The sequence below is a fragment of the Cygnus olor genome, chromosome 19 (assembly GCF_009769625.2).
Source record: "Cygnus olor isolate bCygOlo1 chromosome 19, bCygOlo1.pri.v2, whole genome shotgun sequence".
Classification (NCBI taxonomy): domain Eukaryota; kingdom Metazoa; phylum Chordata; class Aves; order Anseriformes; family Anatidae; genus Cygnus; species Cygnus olor.
Window position 1 is genome coordinate 9546029 of NC_049187.1, and position 24946 is coordinate 9570974.

The following is a 24946-nucleotide window of genomic DNA, read 5'->3' on the forward strand; positions in this document are numbered from 1 at the left end:
CAAAACATTTTTTTTGAGACTTCAGAAGGGCAACTTAATTTTAAAAAATATATATCCAAGAAAAAAATAACTCTAAAAAGATGGCCAGGTCTAGGGGTAGGATATATACTTTTATCCTTTATAGGGCCGATGTATGTGTACACAGGAAAAAATAATCTTATAACTATACGGTACTGTGAGGATACTATAAGCACCAAGCCTGGCACTATTTGCAGAACAGAGTCTAACAAAACCTAGAATATTACCAAAAAATAAAAAAGTACAAAATGAGATTGCAAATTTTATTTTCAATCATCTTTGTGGTTAATTGAAAATAACAGGAAGTATTAAAGATATACTCAGAATACAAGAGATGTACACGGCTTCCCTATGAAAGGCAGATAGCTGCTCAGTTTTCTTTATCGTTTCAGACTCTGCTGTCTGTAACAGAGCATACTTCAGCTCACTTGCTGCACGGGCAATATCTTTTCACAGCTGTATGCTAGCGCATTCATGGGACTTGGAGACAGATAACGACCATCTTCTGATGCCTAGCATTTTTAATAATAGAAGTCACATTCTTGGAAGCATTATCTAAGAAGTTTCCTATGTTTATGTTCACAATTTCTTTCACTCTGTTTTATTAAAAAAAATAATAATTTGTGGGCCAAATACTGTTTTCAGTTCCACCCTGTAGCCTCACTGGAATCAGGATGCAAGACTCTTTCTAAGAAAATAATTTGATCCTTCACTTTGTCAAAAAAGTGACATTTTTATTATTATTATTGTTTAAGGTTTTAACGGTTTAAATGTGATGATGCAAAGGAAATTGTCATTAGAGAGAAGAAAACGTAGGTCTGATGGAGCCAATTGCCATGAGTTTGTTTTAGAGTATCCTTCTGGCTTATTGCCATACATCACTGGAGTGTGGTTGGATAAACCACTAGCCAAGTGAATGCTTCCACCTTCCAATCTGCAAAGAGGGAGCAACATTTGTTTCCTTTTGTAAAACGCTTAGATCTCACCAGATGAAAAGCATCATGTGCAGTTTAGTAATGCTGTCACAGCACAAGAAAATGGCTCGTTTAGCAATGTGGGTGTGCAATTACTTGTGTATCCGCCATGGTACCTGCACATGTAGCCTCTTTAACAGCTAGGATGTTAATAAAATTTGGCAATAAGATTGTGGAAGAGGACGATGATGTCAGTTCTATTAAAGTTATTTTTAAGGCTTCCAATTTAAATATCAAGATCCACTTATGTGAGTAGGAAGACTTGCCCTATTAATACTTTCAGAATCACATGTAATGTCTTTTCATTTCCACTTCCTTCTCTTTACTTCTCTATGCTGTAAATGTATTTGTAGATGCTCTGAATGCAGAGTCATCAAGGCCCCATATTAACTAAAGAGTCTGTGTGGAAAGTGTGCTCTGGCTTAGTTTGTAGGGCTTGAAATATTTACTTTCATTGCTTTATAATTAGGGCTGCTAAAAGTCATGGCAAGTTAATCTGGCACAGACAGTTTCTGCCAGGATGTGAGCTAATCTTTCAAGAAGTTTTAAAAATAGTTCTGGATGTGGCATTTTTAAGCTTTCAGAATACAGAGGTGCAAGTTAATCATTTCAGAAAGACTGATGTTACACCCATGGGACAGTTTCTGTTTCGGGATGAAGGGGCACTATGTGCCACTAACCTACAAGGCCTCCTTTCTGTGCTGTTAGCTTGCTCCTTCACTTTAGCCTTGAGAGTTCTCAAAAGTATTACACCTCTATCTTAAAAGGTGCTGAATTACAGAAAGAAACTAAAGATAAGTTTTTGGTACTTTCCAAACTAGAGATATTTCCTCTGGTAAATTTCCCCCATATGAGATCAGTTAACCAAAAACAGGATGTGGCTCAGAGAGAGACCAAAATTTGAAGTTTAACTTCATTGTAGAGCCATTCCACCAATGCTAGCATTGCAGAGCACTGTGTTACTATTTAAGGTGAATGATCACTTACACATCCCAGAAAAAAAAAGCTCATGAGGGAATATATTTAATTTGAGTATTTTCCTTTTGAAAGCATCCCTGAGCTTGAGCTTTTTAATTAAACAGTTATTAGTGTGTTTACAAATGGAATTTAGGCTCAGATGCTATGTGTTTAAGGACTGTAGTTGAAGTGCAAGCAGTATTTTCAGGGCTGAGAATCTCATTTCAGACAGAAAAAAAAAATGCTGGAGATAGGGATGTCTCACTCAGTGAAAACGTAATTTTCAGTTAGTATAAATGATCTGGAAATGCGTATATATTCTAGGAACCCTGAAAAACTGGTAAAATGCAGGAATGAAAACTTGTTAGTAAAAGAAGATCCAGCCCCCATGAGATGCAGTACTTCCAGGAACTGGAGCTGAGTGCTCCAAGTCAAGATCCCTTGTTGTTCATAACGCTGATACTAGTTCATTCTTTATCTTCTATGCTATTAATTCTTTCCAGACTTTACCGACCCATGCAGTAGGAGTACAACAAAGTTGTAAAATTTCATCAATTTATCTTCAAGACTTTCAAATAAAAACATGAAGAATCATGAAATTTGATTTATTGATATTCTCAGCAAACTTGACAGCTTTGCCACAGTTCAATCTTGTCTACAATAAAAGATTTTAAATGTTTTTCTTGTATCTGCTTGAGCCCACTACCAGTTTAAGCTCTGCTTTGTTATGGTGATATCCTGAGGACCCAGTCCAACTCATATTACAGGAGATGGAAAGTTTCCCATTAAATTCCATAAGAGCTGGACTGTAATCCTCAAAGAGACATTGGGAATCAATTTTTTTTCCTTTATCCCCACTCTGCCTCAAAATTTTTCCAGATTATATTCTTTGTAGCATAGTATTATCATCAGCTTCCTAGTAGTTCTAGTACTTTTTTTTTTCTTCCAAACAATAGATGTTCTGGAATAACTCTTCAGCATTTGTCAGAAAAAAAAAGAAAAAGAACCACCCATAAAAATGGGCATTATACAAGCCAAGGAATCCCATTGAACAGAAAAGAGTAGAAAAAAAATAAAATGTTTCTCTTCTTGTCCTTGATAGTTTCCTGTAAGCAATACTACTTCAGCATAAAAACATCATGAAAAGATTACTGAGCCTGATATTAGGCAACCTAATTATGCAGACCTCTTTTACGTTATGAAGCTTCTTGGTGGTATACCTGTCTCAGTCACTATGTTTATGCAGCGGGACAGACACTGGGTATAGATGTGTAAAGCTGACATGGAACAGTTTATGACAGTTTCACTAGGTTAAGCTCTGCTTTCTGTTGCAGCCTGTCTACATCAAGAGCTTATGCTGGTACTTGTGGTTTTGCTTCTGTTTCTCTTAACATACACAGAGTCTGATCTAAACTGGAAAATTCTTAGCTGCTTATTTCCATTCTTACTGCTTTGGAGAGAACTCTGGGAATGGGAGCTGTGCCCAGCGGGAAGCCTGCCAAAACACCCTTCCAATGCTCTGGATGTAACATGAAAAAACAAGCTAAGATTCAACATCTTTTGACTATAAAGCAGCTGGCAAAATGTGGATACTCTATTGATAGCTCAGTTCACTTGTACAGTGTGTTACAGAAACTATATAATTATCAGAAAACTTGGTATATTTGAGTGGGACTAATTAGTGGAAAAAGAAAAAAGTTTTTTTTTCTTTCTTATTAAAGAAGAGATTTCTTTTCTTTAATAATGTCTTCATTAATTTTCATTAATGAGAGGAATAGAGGGAATAGTGAAGACTGGTAAATCTTCCGTAACCCTGCCAGAAGTTACTCATTTTGTTAATAAGAGCACCTTAATCCTAAAAGATGTTTAGAAGATGATCTTTATACACGTGATAGAAGCAGAATGAGACTTACTATCCACTAATTTGCATTTCTTTTCCACTGAGACCATAATTAACTTTGCTGTTGGAAAGTGACTAACAGCACGAGGCTTATCTTTGCAATAGCACTTTTCAGCATGGTTCATAAACCTGAATAATTTCTATACCACCACTTACAATGTCTATTTGTGCCTGTACTTTATAGGCAAGAAACCTGGGGAACACAGAATTTCCAAGCTTTATCCAAGGTTTCGCAGGAGGAAAATGGTATTCTACAGAGAACCAAAACTCCCATCAAAACACTGCTGCAGAAAGAAAACTCCCGAGTGTTCACAAAACAAGATGTCTTTACAGAGAAATCTAAAGGAGAAATAAAATTATATTGTAAACACAAGAGACACCTGAATGAAAGAGTAAAGTTGGAAGTGGGAGAAAGCCGGCAAAGGGAAAGACAGGTCTATATTCTGAACAGACAGAGGCAAGCAGGCTTAGCACTTAAATTCTGGAATAGAAAGAGTCCTCTCATGAGGCCAAGTATCTTGGCAGCTTTGCCAGAGATGGGACTCCAAAATCACATCATCACATACAAGTTCCCAGCAGCGTCCTTGGAATTCAGCCAAGAAAACAAACCTTGAAACTCTCTGTCAAATACATGCATCACAAATTGAATGTTGAAACCCCACAGCAAGTGAATGGGGCACAAAGTGATTAGGAAATGAATGCGCCCATCTGTTCGTGTTCAGTAACAGTGGGTCATCCTGGAAGAAATTGCAGATTGGTTTCATAGTGCAATGGTTCAGAATTGTGAAAATTTTCACAAACTAAAGTTGAATTTTCTTTGTGACAAGATACATACAGGACAAAAATTCAGCATTTTTAAATATGGTTATCTAAAATCACATCTAAAGTTTTCCCTTACCATGATTTGTTGGTTTTTTTTGCTTCATAGCCCAGGCCTGTCCGGCAGGGCCCTGAGCTGGACTGCCCTCTGCCTCGCTCCAGAGCAGTTCTGTTCAGAACTGGGCACCAAAATCAGCAGGGCCACTGCTTACCCAGGGCAAATGGCCAACAGACACAGTGAGGTGATGCACAGTAGCATGGGTTTCTAAAAACTTGCTTTAAATTCATGTGAGTTTAGGAACCTTCCCCAGTTTCTGGTATTAATCCATTTTATTCTTTTAAATTGCATCACAGATTAATTTGACCCCTCAAGTTTCCATGGGAATTTTTTGATCCTAGCTCATTTTTCAGATTCCTGACCAAAACAGAAGCTTAGCTGATCCTGCCAGGCTTCTTCAGTGCCATACAGACACTGTGAAATGGTGAAGTTATTAGATTTGATAGGAAGCCACAAATGACACTAGGGACATAACGAAGATTCCCCCTTCAGCCTGGGTTGAACAGTTTTACATAACCACAAGCTCGGTGAGGTTCACGGACATTGAAGTTTGAAATATTGAAAATATTAAAAACATTGAGCATACATCTCTGTCTGCGTGTGTGTACTTGGTGCAGAGGAAAACATGCACTGCCTTTTCAGTCACTATGTACCCAAAGAGGTTCATCCCAGGAGCTGAAATCTCTGCCACAAATATATCTCCAGATTTCTCTTGTCAATGGGAGTAAATGCCTTTACAAGAGAGCACCCTGGGCCGCTCAAAACAAGCCATCCCGAGGTGGCAGCAGTCAGTACGTCCTTCCCTGCCCCTCCTGCCCCTGCTGTGGGCAAGAGCAGCACTTTCACTCGCTGACTTCCACCAAAAGATCCCAAAGCACTTTGCAAATATTAACAAATGGTACTTCTGCCAAGGTATATTTCCATGTAACATGGAAAAAAGAGACACATAAGAAAGCTAAAAGTCCACAGGCTTCAAAATAACTTCTTGTACTCGGTGTACAGGCTCGGGTGCTCAGTTAAAGGCATGCACAACTTTTGATATTCACGAGTGCTGAGAATTTGTACCCTAAACTGAAGTAGAACTGTAGATGTTCAACACCTCTGAAAAGTGGGTCCATGGAGTCAATTCTTCAGAGAGTCTAAATTCTAGAGTACCCCAGATGGTACTCCAAAACTGTTGCTGAACATGGCATGATGCATGTTTGGTGAAAGTTTAGTGAAATTCAGGACCAAAATGGACCTCCTGACTTTCAGTTCCCTTTCATAAGTATTTATCTGGAGGTCAACCCACATTTGCACTGAAAGAAACTACAAATGCTACTTAAAACAATTACTCGGTATGTACTGTTCTAATATAACAAAACTAACTGGAGCTAGAAACAAAATACCTTTCAATATAGCAAAGATTGGTGACTCCAAACTTTGGGAATTACAGGAATGGTGGAAACTAATACCTATTGCTACCTAGCTCTCAGAGCCTCTGTCTGAATACTTTCTAGGACCTTGCAGCAGTAAGCTTTTGTGGAAAATTTTATGATTTGGGCAGTGAAAATTGCTTTTTATAAATAATGAAGGAAAACTGGCTAATCAGACTCTGGCAGAGACAGACAATGCAGGCACGTAGTAAGTGCAACTCTTCAGTTACAGCTGCAGTTTATGCCCAGTCTGTCAGCAGAACTAACATTTATGTCTATACATTGTAAATCACATTTCAGCAGGTATAAACTGGCATAGAGAAATGTGAATCTCTATGTTTGTTGGGGTGAGATGTTTATAAAATATTTTCTCTTTGATTTTCTTTTTTTTTTTTGTGAATCAATAAAAGAAATACTACATCTACAGGACTAGATATCAAGTATAAAAAGTATAGCTTCTCCAAAATAATTGTAACACTGATTTGCATTAGCCAAGGATGTGCTCTATAGCCTCACAGTATAAATTGCAGAGAACATGTAATAGCCAGTGGAAAGAATGCACTGTTGAGGTTACTCTTGTAAAGCCAAATTAGACAATACAAGTCCATGACAGGGCTCCTTGAAACCAGCTTACAGTGTACTACATCCAAACTCTAAGCCTCTCTCTGTTTCTTTTGGAGAACTTTTTACCGGCGCCAGCGGAGCTGCTGTCATTAACAGAAAACTGATTTTCCATTGTAAACCCCAATTTTTGTCGTCTAATATCTCAGCTGTTCTCAAAGTGCATCAAATATAACTTTTTGTTTGCTTTCCTTAAGACAGAAATTGACAGCTTAGTTGTCAAGTAGCAAATAAAGGAAGCATAGTCTGAACCACAGCACCTGAGGGATAATCTGCATTTCATGGCTTCTAGCTATGAGCACAGGTAAATATAACTATTTTATGAATAACCACCTGTGTGTAACAGATACTTCCAGGGATAGAAAAGAAAGGGCTGAATACAGAAATCTTTAATCAAGATTTCTCTGCTATTGTTTTCTAAACTTGAATGTTCTTTTCATGAAAGCTGTGGGGTTTAATTCAGTACAGTGTTTTCCAGGAAATCAGTTGCTGCTTAAACACGTATCCAAATTCCAAGTTCATTCAGAATTTGAAAAGCAAAATTTAACACAAGGAATGGAATTTTGTAATGACCCAGCAATTGGCAAAACCAAACTCTTGGTTCCCAGGAGAATGAAAGAGCCAAACCCAGATATTTCTCCTAATTAGAGGTGAAAACATTATTAAATATCTTAAAAATTGAAAGCATATGTAGCTCCTATAAGGTGGTTTTTTACTGGAAAATAACTGATGGCCATGCCAAATTTCAGTGTGTTCTCATGTACGAATTCAGCGGGAGATTAAGAACACATTTTGCTAGAAGACATGCATAAACATTAGCATTTACATAGACTGTAAATAAGGCTCTGTAGGTAGGGTCAAATGAGAACTCGCAGTGGATGAACACCAAGTTGGCAGCCCTCAGAAAAAGAATGATTTTTTTTATATTACAAAATAATATTCACTCAAATGAAAAAATGGATTTCCCTAGTATGTGTTCACTCAGCTCTTCCGTTCATTTCTACACCCATACTATAAATGAATCTACTGACAGGGTTGTTTGTGGAAAGTTTGAGATTACTTATGGAAAGAGATTTTTGAACTTGAAGTCTTACTAAGGAGTATATCCTAGGGTTTTTTATTTCTCCATCCAGTGCAGGATCCCACCTACAGACTCAGAAAAGAGGCTGTGCCTCTATTGAACACTTATATTGCTATAAAGAGAGATAAATTAATTTCAGTGCAATATCCTGGCTTTACATTGCCCAAATACACTGAGGAAACACCTCAGCATGATGTAGTGAATATTTCTCCTCTTCCAGATGATTTCAGATTGTGTGTACTGTCATAACAAAATAAAAATGATGTGAAAACTTGGACTTGCATCCCACTGGCTCACATAAGCAATTTTCTTTTTCACCTGGTATTTAACATGATATGGTTTAAAGTCAGCCAAGAAAGAATGATGACAATCACTTAAATATAAAAAGTGAGAGTTTTATACAGGGACTTAGCATTCCTCTCCTAAAACTGTAGGGTATTCTTAACTCAAAAGAGTTTTGACAGAGCCCTGATCTGGCTCAGGCTACTTAGGCCTTCTGATATACCCAGAAAGTTGTATTCACAGATCATTTCTGCACTGCTAGTAAAGCAACAGCCAGAGAATGGCACCATTTGGCTCTCTTCCTAAATTAGTCACAGTAGTTAGATGCAGCACAGCAGCTTTCATGACCAGACCAAAAAAGTGAATGTTTCATGTGTCACTGTGCATAATAGGGTGGAATTTGGTCTGTTCAATCATTTATTAGCTTGGATCAATTAGACAAATTTCTGGTTGCTATGAAGAGGGAAATCATTTTGTGACACTCATCTATCTAAAAAAATCAATTAAATAGAAATGGAAAATTACGGAAAAATACTTAAGTAAAGAACTAAAAGGCTTGCTTAGTAATAACCCTTAGAGTTGTTATCTCTGGAATTCACCTAATTCGGGTCTTACATACCTGCCAAGAGTACTCAAGGAGAATCACGTTAGAATGCCATCTGGTGAATTTTCTTATTTCAGAGACTGATCTGGGAAATGTATTAAAAAGGAACAAAAGTATAATGACCAAACTCATTTCATTGACTTCAATGGGCCTTACTTTTAGAGATTATCTGTGCACATCACTAGAAGCAACTCTGAAGTTCATTCTGGAGACTACTTTGACTGTAACGTACTATTATGCCAATAAAAGAATTTTAGAAAAAGCCTGTTTACACATGGCCCTTGGCATCTTGCCAGAATTGACAGACTCAAGGCCAGTGATCTCTGTTCTAGGAGAAGTGAGAATAAATTTGGACTGGAGTACATAGCTCTCTGGACAAGTGCATTAATATGGAGGCAGATCAATAAGCCCACATATGGATGCTGGGCTCGGGATAGAATACAAAAGTATAGTAGTCAAACACATGTTTCTCTGGAACCACTAAAGCTATTAGCCTATGACTCAAAGCCTGGAACATTTGGAGACTTGCACACCATGTATGTAAACAACCAAGGAATAGAAAAACACTGTGTACAATTCAGATATAAAAGGGCCTTTCTGATGTCCAGAATCCCCAGTAAGTACAGAATGTGTTCTGAAATAATTTCCATTTCATAATACAGATGAGTCATCTAAGCAGTGATTTTTCCAGGAATTTCTATTTTTTTTCTGAGATTAATCCTGTGAGTTGCTGTGTACCTCAGGGCTCTCTGACTAAAAATCACTAAGATTAGCATGGCAGTAGATACCAAAATCAATCCCATGCTACTTCCATTTTCTCCTGTCTTACTGACTAGATCCAATGGAATTTGCCTGTGTCAAATAGATGAAGACATAGATGTTCCTTTTCCCCATGTTTTTCATGGTTTTCGTATGAAAGTCATGCAATGCCACATGAGACAGGTAAATTTTTCAACATCAGTATGTACATATGTACACAAACCTCCATACTGCACATGGTTAAATGTGTCTAAATATACACACACATAAAATACAAGTTTAAAATATTTTAACAATCAACCAATTCAGTCGGTTTAAAAAAATAAGTGTAGCATTTTTATACAGTATTTTAAAATTAATTTGCTAGATCTTCAGGAGCAATACAAACTCTTTGGGGTCTGTCTCACTAAAATAATCAACAGAACTGAAATTTCAGAAGTCACATCTGAAACTGAGACAAGCTCCTTGTCGTGTAAAGCTTTTATGTAAAGTTCAGAATTAGAAATGCTTACAGCTGGACTGCCTAGACAACCTCACTGAGCAATGAAGTGTACTTCACTCTGCAGTTTGAGTTTATATCCAGATATTATTGGATAGAGTGTTATCTTATGCTTCTTAGAAAAGTTTAGAAGATTAAAAAAAGCACTCACAGAGCCAAAATTAAAAATTGCATCATCTGTGACCTTCTTCTTTCCACATATTAATCACTCTGGACTGAGGATATTCCTAAGAGAGAGGAAAAACTGTGATTTTGAAGTTCTTGGCTGTGCTGCTTTTGGGCAACTAGTCAATAAAAATACAAATATGTGCAACTGTACTTTGTATCAAATTATTTTCTCAGTTTTACTGGGAATTAAGCTGATTTGTGCCAGCAGCTGTGAGAATGTAATGTAATTTGGCCCTTTATCTGCCACTTTCCTGGAGGCAAGGCAAGCTTTTTAACTGTCCAATTCAGTCATCAAGTGCCAGAGTAACATTTGTTGTGAATCTACCAATCTACCTATGTTACAGTAGACATTGATTCAGTCTACTATGTTTTAAAATACAAATGAATGGCACAAATATTATTTGGGAACTTTTTTATTTTATTTTATTTTTTGGACAAGAACACAGAGCATAAATATAGCACTAGTTACCATCAAGAAAAGACAATGGAACATCCACAAAGAGGTATTCCAGAGAAAAGTGTAAAAAAGGAAAACCTAAGGAATAAAACTTTTTTTTTTTTTTTCCCACAGACAGTAGATGAACTGTCTGCTTTTATTTGCAAAGTCATACAAACATAATTTTATAACAGCAGACAAAGATCCATAGCAGAAGAGCAAGACACTCTCCACACATATGCAACCTCTGACTTGTCCGCTGGGACAGATAATAAGGCGACCACTGCAATGTGCAATAGCCACAAGCTGCAAGGATAGAGCCGCTTGAACAGTGCGAGTTTTGCAAATATTGTGTAAACATCCCATCTAAGGACAGTACGGGTTTGTTTGCAGTGACTGATGAGTACCTTCTGAATACAGAATTACCTTAAAAACAAGATGACACAGGACAGACAGTAACTGTGCCCACATGGTACCTGTGCTGGATTCTGCAGAAACATTTTGCACAGAGGACAAATGTATACATTAGAAGAAGCATTATTCCTATCCTTTCACAGAGTTTCCTCAGAAGCATGAGCTACACATGGCTTATGCACTAATCCATAGGCACTTACGCACCAGATCTTCCAAATACAGAGGCATTGTAGCATGTTCTCTTATGAAGATAACCAGAAAACTTTAGACTAAAGCCACCACTGTTGTTCACTGTCATACTTTTATTTAAACCGCAGATACTAAGATGAACCTGAAAAAAAAAAAAAGGCATTGGGAATGCACTAAAATAAACTGCCAGTGTACTAATAGCAAACTTAAATGCAGATCAAAAATTTAAGAACTGCAGTTAAAGAGTTTACCTAACCAAACCAAGAAGGCGGTTGAAAAATAACTAGAACTTGTTTATTCCAAAAGCATACAAATTGTGAAGACATGAACCAAATTAAAAGGAAAGAAAAAATAGACAATAACTGGTGTTCTTTAATAGGCATTTTTCCAGGTTTCTCCCAAAAATACAGCCTCAGGGGAGCTGCCTCAGAATCTTGTTCATGTAAATCCTCCTCCAGTGCTCCAGGTTTACAGGAGAATTAGAGATTTCATGACTGAAGAGACAGGCTGATGGAGGGTAAGAGTAAAATGAAAGCATCACAAGCAAAGACTGATATGCTGAACTCTTACTGGTTTAGAAACAGGCTGCCCTTTTATGGCTTTTTGTTTTATTATTTTTCATTTCCCTAATTTTTGTTCCTCATATCTACTTCATACAGGTTATATTAGTTTACATGCTGCTTCCCTGGTCTGCTACCACACATATTTTGCTTCCAATATTTCTTAGCATTGCAAGATTTCTTCATGCAAAAGAATTATATTAGGCATCCCTACTTGTACTTCTACATCAATTTCTTTTAGTGGAAGGCTAACAATTTTGAGAAATTCACAATGCCATTATCAGCACAATATACCCAGTGGTAAGAACCTTCTGAATTGAGCTGACCACATAAAATTAAACTGCTGTGTAGCCTAGTCCGTTGAAATATCATAAAGTGTATATGCTAAAATCACAGAATCTAGGAAATTCTAATATGAAGAAATCTCCTGTTTGATACAAATGTTTTAATTTGTAGCTTAAGTTCACTCAGTACATGCTACCATGTACATGCACTTGCTAGACAATGCCCAGGTTAATCCGGGGAAAGGAGGACTTTGTCAGGCTGGATTCTGAATTTCCTTATTTCTGTGGTTTTAAACTGCATTTAGACTAGATTATCTCTCTAAAAGGCAGGAAGCAGCACTGAAGTACATTTCCTGTTCTGAGTTCTCACATACTACATTTCTCCATGGGGAGTAATTTTGCTATCCTTAAAATGAGTGCAGCATCCTGACCAACAGGCTGTATTGCTGCTTGCAGCCACTCATGCTCACAACTCTGAGCTGATCAGAGGAGACTTGACACCCTCTTTATCACACAGTCCTGAATACAATACCATCTCTGTCAAATCTCAAATTTGGCCAAGAATCAGAGAGATTTTGGGGTGGCTCCTGTCCTGCAGGTGAACTTCATTGACTAAGGGTTTCGGTTGAGATGTATTTTTTTTTTGCCAGCAGTCAGGAAATCAACATTGTGGCACTATACAGTGAAGTACTTCTTTTTTTCATTCACTAGGCATTTCCAGTAGTTGAACATTTGAAAAATGTCTTTCAGAAGTTCTTTTTAGGGCATGAGGGGGTAACATACTAATGTTTATAGGACCTATATAAAAACTGTGTTCTTGCGCTCCCTCTACTGTTACTGTGTGTTGCAACCTGGGAACATTTCAAAAGATGTGCATACTCCTTTGTATAAGATATACTGATGCCTAAGTTAAAAAGGGGAGCAATTTCTTCTGGCAAAATATTTTCAAAAATAAAGAAGCATGGTGAAAAAATTTAGTACAAACTGCACTATCTATCTGGAAAATAAGCTTTTATGCATGATTCAATGCCATGGTCATAGCTGGGCAGTCTGTTCCATTAAGAATACTACGAAAGTATAATTCCATGTGAGTTTAAAATATTATTGTAATATAAGTTATAGTATTGTGACTTATTATCATAATTGCTCAAACAATTCTTACCAAGACTGCAGGGTTTATACCCAAAATGTGGTCTTCCTAAAATAGAACCTGTGAGAAACATACTACAATTTTTAAAATAATCTATTTTCTCTACACAGATCAATAACATACCAATGCTATCAGGAAAACAAAAAAAAACAAACAACAACAAAAAAAAAACAATACAAAAACATCAAAAGTATTCAAACTTGGTTGAAGTACATTATATACGATATGACAAACAACATCTTGAAAGAGGACTTACCAAATTGGTTAACGACTGAAATTCTTAGCACACCATCAGCAAGGGGAAACACTAGATTTGATCTCTCTCAGAGTGGGGTTCCCCTGTATCACATGCTTGGTTTTTCATTGTAGTAACATGACTATTTTCTTTTTCGCCTTGATTTAACACTGCCTTCTTATAATCATGAGACTAACAATGTTTGCATTATTTTAAAGGTACTTTGTGAGCTTATTACTCAGAAATATTAAGGGTTTTATAAAAAAAGTTTGTTTGCTCTTGCAGCACACCTCCATAGCACTTCAGAAAAATGTTTTTTTCTCATCAAACTGTCATGGCGTGTTCAAATCATTCCAACAGCTCTTCTCAAAAAAATTCCTTAGAAAACTATTAATTCCTCTGAATATACCACTGACACTTCACAAATTAATCATAACTGCTGTGCAGATTCAACAAACTTGGAAGTTCACCCTTTCATATACAAATGGGATTTTAAAAAGCTTCTAATTAAACGTTTTGCTTATTCAGAGAATTTTACATGCCAAAATGCTTTACAAATGACAGAATCTTCGATGAATGTAAGTATCACTTCAAAAATGAAATGCTGCCAGGTATGGTGAAGATTTTTCAGTTTGTTTAGTTATAAAAAGTGAAGAGTTGCCTGTAACTGAATATGAACTGCATGTTTCCAGTATGTTTTCTTTCCATTGCAGGGAGTGGGAGTTGTTTGAGTTGCACTGCAGTATTTCAATGCACTGTTAAAATAAATTTTCGCATTTCAAACATGAAGAAACTGTCATTTCTTTACTTAGTAAATCTTCAGGATCATTTAGTTTAAAAATCTGTTACTCCAACCACAAGTTGAATGAAAAATGTTAATGTAAACACCTGGACACCAGCTTAGGTAAAAAAAAAAAAAAAAAAAAGCAAGAATCTGTCATCTGCAGGTCTAAGGGGTCTAAGGTACAATAAAATGAGGATGAGGAAACTAAAGAAGCAAAAAAGGGTCAGCAGTATCTGGCTTTACACTCTTAGCGTAATATAAATAGCTTTAGGATTTGTCTTCCACCATTCTTACACTACAGTACTTTACTGTGGTTGGAAAATGAACATTTAAAATACGTACTATAAAGTAACTGGGGCGCAGCAAGGCTTTTGTCCTAACTACTTGGATACAATTGTGCTAGGTTATGTATGTCTTTTTTTTTTCCAATTAAAGTTGGAACAAAATTATTTGATAAAACAATTCTTTTTTATTATTATTATTTTTTTTTGCTGAAGGAAGGGTTATGTTTTAGTAAGACATTGGATTTCAATGCTTCTGATGGTTATTCTGGCAAAAGACAGTATTTTCCATATTTGCAGTCATTCCATTTCAATTCATCTCACTTCAAATGTCTTTGCAGTATTTTGCATTATTCTCCAATCCAAGCTTAAAAGACATACTTTGAAAATTACCAGGTTATAAGAAAGTCGCTATGAACTACACGCTAAGAGTGTTCTCCAAGATGAACTAGTCACGAATGTTAAGTTCTGAAAATAATTACTGAACAGCTGAGGATTTTTTTTTAAATGAGGTTTGATCTGTATTTTTAATTAAAAAATTATCCACGTAAATCAACAGCCACTGATGATGAGATCTTCAACAAAATCTTCCATTCTGTTTAAAAACTCCTGACAAAATGTACATGCTGTGTTTGAAGGCCACCACTCAATCCAAGTGCTGGAGTCCAAAGGGTACTGGAATCTAAAAAGACAACAGAAAAAGCACATTTGCTCCTAAGATTTGGGGAGGGAATTGCCTAACAAGAAAAGAATTACAGTATGGAATAGATTGTTTTGTGTTCATAATCCTGTTTTAAATTCACATCTGAAAACACATTGGGTAACCATTGGTCAAACTGATACTTAAAAAATAAATTACGTATTACATGAGAATTATTACATACAAACACTCGCCACTTGACAGCACACTTTAAGATTATATCTTAGCATATTCTGATGTTAAATTACCTACCTGAAACTATAACCAATGCTTATCTTTAAGGCTTCTTTGCCCATGATCAAATACTGCTCTCCTGGGCTCAGTTCAACATCAGTACAGGTCTTCTTTTTAACAAAGGTAATTTCATTATTTTTTTCAGCAAAAGCATGCCCTGAAATAGAATGTCAAGAATTAGAAAATTTCACAAAAAGAATTTTCAGTCACACGTGTATGAAATAGAAAACATTAACTTGTTCTACAGTACAGTATAGTCAAGTGAGCCATTTGACACTTCTTATAAAGCAAGAAAATTTGATAATATAAAACATGTTCCCTGCAGATTTTTAAAATTAAATGGAATGTTAAATATACCTAAACAACTCACAACTATATTAATTGATTATGGAATATGTTCAACTTGTTTTGTCATACAAGAGATGTTTAACTGATTAAAGTTCAGGTTTGTTAACAACAGCTATAATAGAGAAAAGCTGTTTAAAAACATTATACAGTGCCTTTCTTAAAAAATTTCTTTCATAAAAGAATGCTCAAAGGCTGTATTTGAGACTACGGTTTTCTACTTTCACGAAATGACTAGATTTGACTCTTGATTTTTGTCAGCTGCTTCATTGGTCTCAACAAGACAGCTCTTGCTCTAAGTGAAATAGTTAAATGGATTAAAAATAGGACACACACCTCTTTTATAGAGATCTAGAATAGCTGCAGAATACTTTACGAAATAACCTTCTTCACGACGAGACAAGATGTTCACTTTATAAACTGCAAAACAACACAAAACAAAGTTTTCGTTATTCCTTTTTTTTCCTGCAATATATTCTAAATGTCTTACAGATGCTCAGGTAGAGAATATAACATCCCTTAACTTCTGCGAAAATCACGGCTACAGCTATACACTGTATGGTTCTCATCTGATGGCCTGCAACTTCCCCTGACCCCAAAGCCACACAGAATCATAGAATTATATAGATGGGAAAAGACTTTCAAGATCTTCAACTCCAACCATCAACCTGACCTACCAAGTTCCATCACTAAACCTTAGTGCCACATCCATGTCTCTTCAATACCTCCAGGGAAGGGGACTCCACCACTTCCATGGGCAGTCCATTCCAATGCTTGACCACCCTCTCTGTGAATAAATTCTTCCTAATATCCAATCTAAACCTCCCCTGGTGCAACAGGAGACTGCTTCCTCGTGTACTATCACTTGTTACCCGAGAAAAGAAACCGACATCCTCCTTGCTGCAACAGCCTCGTTGCTCTTCTCTGCACAAGTTTGAGCAATTCAATATCCTTCTCCTAGTGAGGGGCCCAAAACTGAACACAATATTCAAGGCGCAGTCTCACGAGTGCCACACAAAAGGGGACAATTGCTTCCCTAGTCCTGCTGGCCACACTATTACTGCTGGCTTACATTCAGTTGGCTGTTGACCAGCACCCCCGGGTCCTTTTTGCTGGGCAACTTTCCAGTCACTCTTCCCCAAACCTATGCCACTGCACCAGGTTGTTATGCTCCAAGAGCAGGAATCCAGCACTTAGTCTTTTTTAATGTCATGCAGCTGGACTTGGCCCATCAATCTACATGATCATGTTAGAATGGCACCATGAGAAAAAACAGCAGAACTCATCAGACCAGGGTTACTGGGGCAATAACCCTTGTTACATGAGTTTTGTTCAGCAAAGGGTATGGGCAGAACTTATTCTTCTCCGCTCCAACATGTTATCTTCATACAGTGTATGCCTGCTGAATTTTGATCATTAAAGATCTAATTGGAACAAAATGTTCTGCAGCAATAGTAAAGAAGTGACTGTTTGAGTAAGAGCATGAGAAAGAGGTAATGACAATTCAAATACTACCATATGCAATATCATTCTGGCATGCAGCTTCTCTCCTGGTATCAGCAGTTATTGACTGATTCAGTCTTTCTTGTACTCTACTACACTCAGCTACATTGAGAGAAGAAAAAAAAACAGCATTAAGACAATGTCATTGCATGTCTTCACATAAAACATGATGGACCTCTACCTGCTCGAATAATCTGCTGTTACTGAGAAACAGTGTAATTATGGGAGTGCATGGTGGAATAATGAATGTTGAAAAAAGAAAAAGTATCCTTAATTGCCTGAACTTAATGCAGTCAGACAACCATGATTATAGTGCACACATTTAATTATTTTTTAATGTAAAATTTTAGAGGACAACAGCTGTGTTCTTACAAGGATTTTTCCTTGTGCTTTAATATGTTTTTGTCCAAAGCATTAAACTGCATTTTCCCACCAAATGAAATGGCAAAACATCTTAAAAAAAGCTTTACCTTCCATGCATTTGCATTCATTTCCTTCACACAACCTCACAAGTTTTTCATCTCCATATGGGTTATAAAATATAGTGCATCTTTTATCTAGAAGATCCAAAAAGTTGTAATAAATAAATATAGAAAATTCAAGAAGTCAGCACTGAAACTTTGTGAGTCAGAAGTTACCTGAGCTTAAAGTAATAAGGATTAGAAAGCTGTTGAAGAAGGAAAAATGTAGTCTTCAAGAAGGAATAAACAGCTGAAAAGAACAAACATGAATTTGAAGACATGGAATACATACCTGGTGCATGATACTCATATACAGTGAATGTAGCAGGATTTCGTATTCCAACATGGAAAAGCTCACTTATTCGGAACCCAACACAGAGGAAACTATCAGCTGGAACCTATTGGAAAGACACATGAATTAAGGAGTTCTATAAAGCAAACACAGTGATTCCAAAGAGTTAAAGTTGTTCTTAAAGTTATGGAAGGGGTAACATACAGAGTCTATCTGAATAACAACATGCCCATCTATTATCTCATAATCAGCTATCAGTTGATCCACTCCACTTGCAAGCTGTAGGGAAGAAAAACAGAGAAAAAAAATTATGCAACAGTTAAAGATTTTTGGATGATCATGAAGGTTTACTTATCACTAGCTTTTACATAATTTTGAGATTAAAAAAACTTATTTCAGTGTTGCCTCTTATAATGTTTAAACTATTTTTATTTTTTTAAGGAAATTATCCTTTTTATTTTAATTACAAGAAGATAACAAAGAATTGTAAAGCTAATTATCCTTAAAGGGATACCTGAGTCCACATTTAGCATCCTATTTAAATCCTGTAAGTATAACTCAGATTGCCTTTAACTAATATTGACATGTTGAACAACAATTACAATTGAACAGTAAATATCATAATTCTGTCAAAAAAAATAATAAAACTTCAGTAAGAGAAATAAAGTTTTTTTAATTCTTACAGTATTTAAGTCTTCTCTATTTGCTTCCAATCCACTAACCAAACCTATGTCCATCACGGCATGAGCAGACCCTGACTGTGGCTCTCTCATGCTGGGCTTGTACCTAAAAGAGATTAAAAATAAAATTAGTTCAACATAACTGAAACTAAAAAGTAAACTTCATTGTGTGATCCCAGAAAATAGTAAGGAAAATTCTACCAACATTTAGAACATTATAATGAAGCAAAATATTCCAGATGAATCATTTCAGATTTTTGTCAATATCATGGATATGAACTTTTCTTAATACTTATGTTCCCGGAGAACACAGATATAAATCAACAAAAAATGCTCTCCCAAAAAAGTAATGACCTTCATCTCCAATTCTGTTTACACTCATGCATAAAAGGGAAGAAAAAGGAAGAAAACAAGATCAGAAGACCAGACGCAATTATTAATAAGGGAGGATTAGCAAATAAAAACATTTCAGTCTCTTAAAAAAATAAAAGGAATTGAATATAATGCTAGTGTGTAATTGAATATAATGCTAATGTCAGCTAATGTAATATTAAAACAATAACTAAGAAAAAATGTAAGACCAGAAAGCCTTTGTAACATTCTTAGAGTAATGTCATTATGCATACATAGAGCCACAGTGCATTTCATTTGCACTGCTCCAATTCCTTAACACATCAGCTGGGAATTCCCCCTTTTTAAGTAGGAGTGTTGAAACTTGGGAAACTGAGGACATTTAGAACCAGCATTAAGTTTAAATGAAACCTTTAAAAGTAAAACCTTGTTATTATTTCCACAGTAATTGAGACAAACTACCCAGCCAAAACCCCACCAGCTGTACTTACTTTGCACAAGCCTCTACGCGCCCAAGTGGCCCACCATCTTCTATTCTGTAACCTTTTCATATCAAGTAGAGTCAAATAAGTGATCTTAAAACTCTTCAGGAATAACAACCCCAAAATTCTTGTAAAGTGTTTTCATAATTGAAAGAGAATTTTTAAAATAATTTTGGTAGCAATTTTTCATAGGAACTCATTATGTAGCTACAAACAACACTGAAGTCTTTTATAATTCAGGTGAAATGTCAGCTCTAATGCTTAGTATTATTTATCACATACTTATGTTATTAAAACTACTTCATGACAAAAGCTCAGAATGCGTTTGTACACCCTACTGTAACTGGACTACAACTTTCAGTACTTTGTAGAACTTACCTTCTAAGAACTTTTTCTTACCTTGTAGAACCCCAAACCACCCTCCTACTATATTCCTTTCTTCTGCTAGAATTTTGTATTCCTCACTGCCCCAATTGTAATAACACTTCCATAAATGAGTAAAAATTCAACTAACAGAAATACATTAAAGATTAATTCTATTCACAAAAAGACAATAGTTTCAAGAAGGGCTAAGAAGGCTTCTAGCAATTTCTTTTCCAGTTTTGCATTCCACTGAAAAAAAGTAAGAATTTATTAGTTTCATTCTTAATAAAAAGCACATTGTTAAATAAGCTTTCCTTTTTTTTTTTTCTTTTTCCCTGCAGTGATCTGGGTACTAATATTTAAAACCAGATTAACCCTTTACCATCATCTCTCTTTGGAACAATCTTCAATTCAAAGTTACACGACTCTTCAGAAGTACCAATTATGTTGTATACTGTCCTCACCTACAAACATACAAATAAATTAGACAAAATACAAACAGTAAACAATCCTCAAATATGGCAAAAAATTGTGAAAATTCAGAATATGGAGTTAGAGGAATACGATACAAGTAAAAACAAACAGCATGCTTGGCATGTTTAGTTTTGATAAGACATAAAATTCTTGAGCAAAACTACGCCGCTCTTGCTGGTTGTATTTAGAAGACTAAAAATTATCCTGATTATTTTTATGAACATAGATACTACTACATAAGAATATTTACATTTTAGAATACCTATGTATACCTATACATTTTTGGAATACCTTATGAAAAAATCAGTTTATTTTTCAATGTTCACATTAACAAACCAGAGACACTACTAAAAAAAGAAAATGGTTCCATGCTTACATTTACTGTAGCTATGCCAGTGCTGCTGCCAGTGCTTACGTATATGTCATCTTCCAAAGGCACCTAAAGGATTGATGTTAAATATAAATAGTTAGAAGGTAATAATAATAATTACTGTGCTACTAACAAGAACATAATTCAGGTCTGATGATCTATTTGTCTTTCCTATGTTTTAAATACAATTAAGGCTACAAACAGCTTCTACAAAAAATTCATAGAAACAAGCAGAAATGCTAAATTTAAATGAATTACACATTAAAAACTGCATCAAATGTAGCAGATAAGCGAATTTCTTAAACATTTGCTATGTCATTTTAATACCAGTCTATTAAAAGAAAAAGCTAATTCAGTACAGATTTCAAAGGTCAAAGAACTATTTAACAGGTTACTGGGAATTTTGCTTTAACTTTTCAAAAGAGAAGCTATTCACTCACTGTCAAAGTTCTTCCCACAAAATTTTCTTCTGTCAGTTTAAATAGATGAAGATCTCCATAATTTTTGTATGCTACCTTAACACTCATGTCCAAATTAAGCCGTTTGACAAGAAGGGAATATTCAGTCAAGGCTTCAAGAGCATTAATAGTGTCCTGTCAGAAATCAATTATAAAGATTTACTTTCTAAAATTAAAAAGTAAATATTTATTACAAAGTAGTTCATTTTCTGCTACCTAAACGCAATGACACATAATGGTGACCACTACCAGCAAAACAGCTTAGCAGCATCTCAGCAGTACACTTAACACGCTGGTAAGATATTTACCAGCTTGCAAATTTCTGTTTATAATGGATTTCAGGAAAAGAAGTCATACTTCCCAGAGAGAAAGAAAATCATAGTATCAGAGCAATTTGATACTAGTACCACAGAAAGGACGCTGAAGTTGTCAAAGGCGTCATCTAATGATATTACCCTCTTAAGGCTTCTTAGATTTTGGTATTTGAGGAATGGGAACAAAGTATTTTAAAGCTCACCTGAGTTGAATAAAATCCTCCACCATATCTCTGTTCTTCAGACAACCATTTGATGATTGGATTAGCATAGTTCTTGTCCCCTCTTAGTAAAGCAGTAAGCAATGCATATGCTGTAGTTTCAACCATTTGTGCGGTAACAGAATTGGGAGCATGGTGGTCTAATGTTTTTAAACTACCTTTCCAAAAACGATAAATAGGAGGCTCGCCTACAAAAATATAAAAGCCACGTTTCAGGTTGCCTACTCAGGTCAAGGAGAAAAGGAGGAATTCTCTCTGCATTTAACAGGAGATGAAGATAAGCTTCTTTTATGTTTATAAATCTGACATTTATTCTTGAAACCGATGATAAACAAACCTGATGCAAAGCATTTGAATCACATCCAGGTAATTACTGGTCCTGAACAGTGATAGAGTGGCCAAAAAAAACCCAGAATACTGTTTTTATCTTTTTATATATATATACATATATATATTTTTTTTTCTTTTAATGTTAATTTCAACATGCAGGGCAAAAGTTTTCTATTCTAGGAGAACAGTCTGAGTCTTTTGCCTTTAACAAAAAGCACTAAAAATGAACAGCATTCACAAGAGATTACAAAGACCCTCATCAGCCAGTGAGAAATTAAGAGGAAACCCCCTCAAAAGAAAAGTGAGGGTGCTGACAGATACTGTGAAAAATTCCAGTCTGAGCTAAAGAAGAGAGTGGTCACATCACAAGGATGAGCATGCAGACGAAAGTAACCCCCTATGGACACTTGCATAAAAAAAAGAAAGCAGACAGAACAAACATTGTGATACGCTGAGGAATGACAAATGTCTAACCAACTTGCACACTGCTAATGAAATTGCACTGCTGAAAAGCCGAAAGCAGGATTAAACCCTGCAAAAATACTAGGCCACACAAGACTAAAAATTCATATATGCCAAAGCAAGCATCATTGAAAATCATGATCCAAGTAGAAACCCATTAGAGACTTTTTTAAAAAATGAAAGAACAATCCACCTGAGAACGAACTACAATACACACTTTGAGAGAACTTAATAAGCAATACCTATGACAGACGCTTCCTTCTTCAGCGCAGAGAACAACAATCGTGCAGACTGATGGTTCAAATCCACAAGAGCTAACGCATACGAAATTATTGCCATAGTAAAGGGGCTTTGTGCAGACCCTGCATTTTTCAATAAATAATCCCCTGCCTTATTTTTAGCATCATGGATTTTCTGAAAAGATGAATAGACTGCAGCTTAGTATTAGACATATTTTTAAAGAAACACATCTATAAAGACAATATACACATATATAGTATTTTCTACAATATACCTTAAAATAAAGTCATCCATAATTGTGTTGTTCTTTTACTGATTTTGAAAGCAACTAAATCTAAAAAAAAAGTGTTGATTTCTTTGAACAAATGTTAAAGAAGATGCAAGAAATTAGAATCCCAGCATACGACTGCTGGCAGAAATAAAAACAGTATTTACCTGAGTAGGACATATTTTCATTGACTTTTCAATTCCAATAATAGAAAATGCTGTGAGATACAAAGATTTTTCTTTAGCTTCTCTAGGTAATGTACCCTACAAAATCAAATATAATCATATAAATAAATAGAAATAACAGTTAATTTAGATAAATATAACTTTTTACAGTTTATGCGAGGAAACAAATAGAAATTCTGGTAAGAAATAATAATTTGGTTTTACCTGAAAATACATCAACTCTTTTGAATGTAATAGCTTATCGAAAAAAAAAAAAAGACCAAAATATAAAAAGTTACAGGAAAGCTGGGCTATTATATTGTAAAAATCAACCTACACTTTTTTTCTTTCTAAATATCAAGGAGTGTCACACAGCTACTTTTACTGTCAAGACAGAAAAGTTTTCAATACTGTGCTTTCTTTAAATGAGTTCAGAAAGAGGCAAATTTAGCAAAGTTGTTTTGACTAGATGTTCTGGTGAAATGCAGCCATAAATATCTTGCACCTCCTGCGTCTCTATCTTTTACTGTACACACACACGCACAAAATGTTTGGTTTTCATACCTGTAGTTTCACTGGCTGATAATCTGAAAATTCAGTGAATGAGCCATCTGGCATTTGACAGTTATCAATCAACCACAGAAGTGAATTACAAACAGAAATTTGATCAAGATTTATATATTGATTAACTTGTCCAAGAATTCTTAAAGCAAAAGCTGTCAACCTGCCAAAGAAATCAAACAGATTATGTTTGTTTTGATTATCAGATACTACCACATTGCTAGAGATCAGACAAATCTGCATTACTTATGATTTAGGTATGCTATCCACTCCCACAGTTCAAAGAATATAGCAAATGAATCTTAATTTTTAACAAATAGGCAATAATTAGCCATAAATAATTTTATAACTAGGACCAAATCCCATGGTTCAGAATATGAACTCATTACTCTATACATCTCCAAAATATTTTTTTCTTTCATCAGAACTTAAGGAAGATGCTTCTGAAGCATCTTATTCTTTCTTTCTATAAGCCAGTTGCATTTGCCGTTGTGAAAGGCAAGACGGTGACCATGTATTTTGTCTAATTTGCAATGGTAGACTCTATTTTCCATAGACTGCATTACCCCCTTTTGTTTGATATCTTTTAAGTATCATATTTCTGTGAACAAAGGGTATCACCTTTTTGCCCTTGTCCCTCCCTGTACTTAGCTTTCCTTCTTCAAACTTGGAGTGCAACCTTTGCTTGAGCAGGAAACCAAGCTCTACATAGTCCTATTGTAAAATTCCAAGCCCAAAGAAGAGTTAGAAACTATCTCAGGTATGTCTACCTATGTACGGACCCCAAGGTCCAACTTGCTTGTAATGGTGTGAACTATGGACACACAGAAAATATTTATCACAAGAAAACAAGGAATGAAAAGATACTATTCAAAGCTATAAGCATCATTTAAATCTACCATTACGCTCACTTGTCCTACTTACTGAGAAGTGTCACCCTTTAAAAAAAATAGTTATAATATGAAAGCAAAGGGCTGAGTGAAACTTTTTCCATTCATACTAATCAAAAGATTTTTTTAACTTACCATGTGCTAGCTTGCCCATTCTTCCACATGCTATATGAGAAGTCAGAATTTCTGAATGACAAAACGCTTACAATTCCTAAGGGATTATAAGGCAGAAAGAAAGTTATGAGATTTATTTTAAAATTGTATTTGCTTACTCAGATACATGATCTTACTTATT

The 24946-nt window shown here is 35.5% G+C and overlaps 1 protein-coding gene across 1 annotated transcript in view; it reads right to left on the reverse strand.

The window, feature by feature from the left end:
* Positions 1 to 9886: 9886 nt before the first annotated feature.
* The window catches only part of C5 (complement C5), a 32747-nt gene continuing 17687 nt past the window's right edge, over positions 9887 to 24946 (reverse strand). The window contains exons 25-43 of the mRNA XM_040531214.1: positions 24787 to 24862; positions 23765 to 23924; positions 23204 to 23299; positions 22771 to 22942; positions 21719 to 21924; positions 21184 to 21336; positions 20750 to 20812; positions 20282 to 20363; positions 19546 to 19597; positions 18707 to 18809; positions 18228 to 18302; positions 18024 to 18129; positions 17741 to 17827; positions 17283 to 17372; positions 16104 to 16187; positions 15441 to 15579; positions 13201 to 15170; positions 11210 to 11336; positions 9887 to 10214 (exon numbers count right to left, since the gene is read on the reverse strand). Coding sequence (XP_040387148.1) covers positions 15041 to 15170; positions 15441 to 15579; positions 16104 to 16187; positions 17283 to 17372; positions 17741 to 17827; positions 18024 to 18129; positions 18228 to 18302; positions 18707 to 18809; positions 19546 to 19597; positions 20282 to 20363; positions 20750 to 20812; positions 21184 to 21336; positions 21719 to 21924; positions 22771 to 22942; positions 23204 to 23299; positions 23765 to 23924; positions 24787 to 24862 — 1874 coding nt within the window. The 3' untranslated portion in view covers positions 9887 to 10214; positions 11210 to 11336; positions 13201 to 15040. The remainder of the gene's footprint in view (positions 10215 to 11209; positions 11337 to 13200; positions 15171 to 15440; positions 15580 to 16103; positions 16188 to 17282; positions 17373 to 17740; positions 17828 to 18023; positions 18130 to 18227; positions 18303 to 18706; positions 18810 to 19545; positions 19598 to 20281; positions 20364 to 20749; positions 20813 to 21183; positions 21337 to 21718; positions 21925 to 22770; positions 22943 to 23203; positions 23300 to 23764; positions 23925 to 24786; positions 24863 to 24946) is intronic.